Source organism: Ailuropoda melanoleuca, chromosome 5, assembly GCF_002007445.2.
Source record: "Ailuropoda melanoleuca isolate Jingjing chromosome 5, ASM200744v2, whole genome shotgun sequence".
Classification (NCBI taxonomy): Eukaryota; Metazoa; Chordata; class Mammalia; order Carnivora; family Ursidae; genus Ailuropoda; species Ailuropoda melanoleuca.
The window spans coordinates 15,481,654-15,487,397 of NC_048222.1; the positions used below are offsets into that span (position 1 = coordinate 15,481,654).

The 5,744-nt window shown below is 38.1% G+C and overlaps 1 protein-coding gene across 1 annotated transcript in view; it reads right to left on the minus strand.

Annotated features, from left to right (window-relative positions):
* SYCP2L (synaptonemal complex protein 2 like) overlaps window positions 1-5,744 on the minus strand; it is a 116,303-nt gene that overhangs the window by 107,431 nt on the left and 3,128 nt on the right. Inside the window, exon 2 of the mRNA XM_034660321.1 lies at window positions 4,463-4,487. Coding sequence (XP_034516212.1) covers window positions 4,463-4,487 — 25 coding nt within the window. The remainder of the gene's footprint in view (window positions 1-4,462; window positions 4,488-5,744) is intronic.

Sequence of the window (5,744 nt, forward strand, 5' to 3'; positions counted from 1 at the left end):
TAAAAAAAAAAAGTCACTAACTCTGATCAAGTGAGATTTATTCCTGGAACACAAGGGTGGTTCGGTATCTCACAAATCAATGGGATATAGCACATCAGTGAAATAAAAGCATTTTAATAGGTATAGAAAGAGCATTTGACAAAGTACAATACCCATTCATAATTTTAAAAATCCTCAAGAAAGTAGGTTTAGAGGGAAAACACCTCAACATAATAAAGGCCTTTTATGAAAAACCCACAGCTAACATCATACTCAATGGGGGGAAAACAGCTTTCCCCTAAGGTCAGGAACAAGACAAGGATGCCCACTTTCACCTTTTATTTAACATGGTACTGGGAGTCCCAGCCACAGCAATTAGACAACATAAAGAAATAAAAGACATCCAAACTGGAAAGGAAGAATTAAAACACGATATTTGCAGATGACAATACTCCATATAGAAAACCCTAAAGACTCCACCAAAAAACTAGAACTGATAAATGAATTCAGTAAAGTTGCAGAATACAAAAATCAATGTGCAAAAATCCATTACATTTCTGTACACTAATAATGAAGCAACAGGAAAGAAACATTAACAATCCTACTGACAACTGCGCCAAACAAAATACTTAGGAATAAACTTAGAGAGGTGAAAGACCAGTACTCTGAAAACTAAAAAAATACTAATGAAAGAAATTAAAGAGGACACAGACAAATGGAAAGATATTCCATGCTTATAGATTGGAAGAATACTAAAATGTCCACATACCCAAAGCAATCTACAGATTTATTCAGTCCCTATCAAAATACCAACAGCATTTTTCACAGAACTAGAATAGTCCTAAAATTTGTATTGAACCACGAGATCCCAAATCGCCAAAGCAACCTTGAAAAAGCTGGAGGCATCACAATTTAAGTTATACTACAAAGCCGTAGTAAACAAAACAGTATGGTAGTGGCACAAAAACAGACATACAGATCAATAAAACAGAATAGAAAGCCCACAAACAAACACATGATCATATGGTTAATCTTTGACAACGGAGGCAAGAATATGCAATGGGAAAGAGACAGTCTAGTCTTTTCAACACATACTGCTGGAAAACTGGACAGCTACATGTAAAAGAATGAAACTGGATGACTTTGTTTCACCATACACAAAAATAAACTCAAGATGGATTCAAGACCTAAATGTGACATCTGTAATGATAAAAACCCTGGAAAAGAGCCCAGGCGGTAAGATCTCTGACATCAGCCATAACATTTTTCTAGATAGGTCTCTTGAGGCAAAGGAAACAAAAGCAAAAACTAAATTACTGGAACTTCAACATTAAAAGCTTCTGTACAGTGAAGGAAACAACCAATGAAACTAAAAGACAACCTACTGAATGGAAGAAGATATATGCTAGTGATGTATCCAGTAAAGGGTTAGTGTCTAAAATATATAAAGAACTTAATACAACTCAACACCAAAGAAATAATCCAATTGAAAAATGGGCAGAAGGCATGAATAGGCATTTCTCTCAAGGCTACATAGAGACGACCAACTGACATGAAAAGATGTTCAACATCACCCATCATCAGGGAAATGCGAATCAAAAATCACAATGAGACAGCACCTCATAACTGTCAGAATGGTTAAACCTGAAAACACAAGCAACAAGTGTTGGTGAGGATGCAGAGAAAACGGAACTCTCTTGCACTCTTGGTGGAAATGTGAACTGAAGCAGCCACTGTGGAAGACAGTATGGAGGGTCCTCAAAAACTTTAACATAGGAGTATCCTATGATCCAGTAATCACACTACTGGGTATTTAGCAAAAGAATACAAAAATACTAATTTGAAAGGATGTATGTATCCCTATGTTTACAGTAGCATTTACAATAACCACTTTAATAGAAACAGCCCAAGCGTCCACTGATAAATGAATGGATAAAGATGCGTGCGTACGTGTGTGTGTGTGTGTATGAGAGATATTCAGCCATAAGAATGAAGTCTTGCATTTGCAACAACATGAATGGTTCTACAGAGTATAATGTGCAGCAAAATAAGCCAGTCATAGAAAGAAATACCATATGATCTCCCTCCTATGTGGAATTTAACAAAGGAAAAAAAGACAAACTAAAAAAAACCAGACTCTTAAATACAGAGCACAAACCAATGGTTACCAGAGGGGAGGTGGGCAGGGGTATGGTTGAAATAGGTGAGGGGGATTAAGAGTCTACTTGTGATGAACACTGAGTAATGTATAGTATTGTTGAATCACTATGTTTACACCGGAAACTAATATAGCACTATATGTTAACTATACTGGAATTAAATTTTTTTAAAGAAGGGCAGAAAAGCTGAAAATTAAACTATCAAAAAACAAATGCACAAATTTGCAGGCTACAAAAAAAAAGAAATCAATATATAGAAATCTGTTGTGTTTCTATACACTAATAATGAGCTAGCAGAAAGACAAATTAAGAAAACAATTCCATTTATAATTGCATTAAAATACTTAGGAATAAATTTAACCAAGGAGGTGATGGACCTGTACTTTAAGAACAGGAAGACCAAAAAAAACAAAAAAAACAAAACCCAAACTGAAGACACAAAAGGATATACTGTGCTCATAGATTGGAAGAATATTGTTTAAATGTCCATACTACCCACAGCAATCTACAAATTCAATACAATTCCTAGCAAAATACCAATGGGTTTTTTTTCCACAGAATTAGACAAATAATTTTAAAATTTGTATGGAACCAAAAAGGATACCAAATAGCCAAAGCAATCTTAAGATGGAGGTATCATGCTTCCAGATTTCAAACCATATTCCAAAGCTACAGTAATCAAAGCAGTATGGTACTACCACAAAAATACATACATAGTGCAATAGAACAGAAGAGAGCCCAGGGATAAACTCCTACTCATCTAGTCAATCTACAACAAAGGAGGCAGGAATATACAAGGCGGATGTTGGTGAGGATGTGGAGAGAAGGGAACACTTGTGTGTGGTTGGTGGGAATGTAAACTGGTAGAGCCCCTCAGGAGAACAGTATGGAGGTTCCTCAAAAAATTACAGATACCATATGATCTAGTCATTTCACTACTAGGTATTTACCCAAAGAAAAAGAAACTAATTTGAAAAGATACACGCACCCCTATGTTTATAGCAGCATTATTTACAACAGCCAAACTAGGAAACAACTCAAGTGTCCATCAGTGGATGAATGGATAAAGAAGATATGGTGTATACTATGGACTATAACTCAAACGTTAAAGGAGATCTTGCCATTTACAACAACATGAATGGACCTAGAGAGTATTATCCAAAGTGAAATAAGCCAGAAATACCAGATGATTTCACTTCCATGTGGAATCCAGATGAAATAGATGAACAAATAAAAAACCACATTCTTAAATGCAAAGAACAAAGGTGGTTGCCAGAGGGGAGGTGGGTGGGGGGATGGGCAAAGTAGATAAAGTGGAGGGAGAGTTACAAAACTTCCTGTCACAAGTCAGAGATGAGAAGTACAGCTGTAGGAGTGCTGACAACACTATCGCCATCTTTCGTCTTCCATCTTGTTGTCTTGTTCGTTTCCGCACAATGACCTGCCTCGGAGCTCCATGCTCCACGCCCCACGGAGGATAGGTGTGATCTGACTGGAATGCGCAGTCTCGTTCCAATCTTCCCTGAAGCAACGCACAGAAGGCCCCTCCGCAGAGAGCTGGTACAGGTCCTCTGGCGCACAGATGGCACCACTTGAGAGGACTACGCTGAGACCGGACCACCATGCCCCTCGCTCTCTACAAGCTGGAGATTGAGGTCTGGACTTGGCAGCCAATAGCTGCCTAGGTCAGGGATCATTTGTCTGCCTGATCCCACCCTCCAACCCCCATCAGTCAATTATCCTGAATAAAACTGTCAACAGTAGGGTGTGCCTGCTTTGTTTTCTGGTCTTCGAGTGCCTTCTCAGACAGGAGGATCTAAATCAGTAATACCACAATAATGCCGTATGACGACAGCGGCTGCACTCACATGGCGAGCATTAAGTGATGTACGTTATTGTCAAATCACTGTTGTACACCTGAAACTATAGGTCAACTGTACTTAAAGATATTTTTAAGACTTTGACAGAGAGGGAGCACAAGCAGGGGGAGTGGGAGAGGGAGTAGCAGGCTCCCCGCTGAGCAGAAAGCCCAATGCTGGACTGGATCCCAGGACCCTGGGATCATGACCTGAGCCTAAGGCAGACGCTTCACCGACTGAGCCACCCAGGTGCCCCTCATTAAAAATATTTAAGACAAAATACGGACCTCAGGCAAACCAAGACATTATAATAAAATCTCTGCATTGCCGTAGGACTACCCTGAGATGGTCAATAAATCCAAATACTGAAACCGTTTTACTTTTATAGGTCATTTAGACAAATAATTATACTAGAATATTCTAAAGAAGAGTAAATAGCCAATTAGTGGTAAATAATATACTTACCTTTACTACTACTCCTGGAAATAATCTAGTAAGAGGAAAAAGCAAAGCTTGTATTAATTCATTAGTGCTGATATTCCTCTAACAGGCAGGAGTTGACTTTCATTAGTAGAAAAAAAAATTGAGAAATCCTATTTGACTTCCAATCACTACTAAAAATCAGCTTACTGAAGGCAAATCGGCAAACTGAGGGTTTCAGGGGGAGGGGGGAGGAGTATGGGCTAGCCCAGTGATGGGTATCAAGGAGGGCACGTATTGCATGGAGCACTGGGGGTTATATGCAAACAATGAATCATAGAACATTACATCAAAAACTAAGGATGTACTGTAGGGTGACTAACATAATAAAATTTTTTTAAAAAGATTAAAAAAAATCAGCTTATCATCCTTAAACAGGTGAATAATGTACGCATGAAAATAAACAGCTTCATTTTTCTATAGCATCGGTTAGATATGGTTTCTATTTCATATAATATTTTAATAAAATATGAGTCTTGGTAAAACCCACATCTTAGAAAACACCAGTTTTATAAATAACTTGATTCCTGCAAATAATCAACAGTATCTCTGTGCGGTGAGACATCCACCCTCATCCTTACCAAGGCTGTATCAAAGAAGTCTTCCGTAACATCAGCCAGGGAGGAGTCGGACGCTGGATCTGCCATGGTCAGAAATTCTGTTGTTTTTTCAAACCAGGAAACCAGGTACACAAGAGAAGAAACACTGATGGAACCTTCTGGGACTGTATAACTACTGCCTATTCCATAATGTTTCATAAATCCTTTACTAGAGCAAAATAGCTTTAAATACTGGTTTCTATAACATTTCAGTTAGACCTAGCTCTAAGACCTCCATGGAGAACTCTCCAGAATGAAGTCCTACTGCTAAAGAGTTGTTCTCAGATACCAGCAAGAGTTGACCAAGATTGATGCTGGAAAGTCCTATATAGGAGCTAGTGAATAAAGATTAAGAGATAAATAAGCCTCCCCAACACAACAGCAATTCTTGTTATCCGGGAGACTGTAGAAAACAAACTAATCAAAGGAAATACAGAATTTGGAAAGTGCTCCAGAAATATGCTAGTACAATATATATGCTTCAAGTCTGTCTTTTATCAAAAGCTTCCAGCTAACTGGGGATTTGTTTCCTGTAGGAACGTATATCTACATTCATATGAAATGGCTAGGATGGTAGGATTTAAAATAAACTTATGAAAACCCTCCAAGAACATTTGTTCATAAAGCAAAGGCCATCTTTGGACCATTTTTGCGTATAAAGAAAAAAA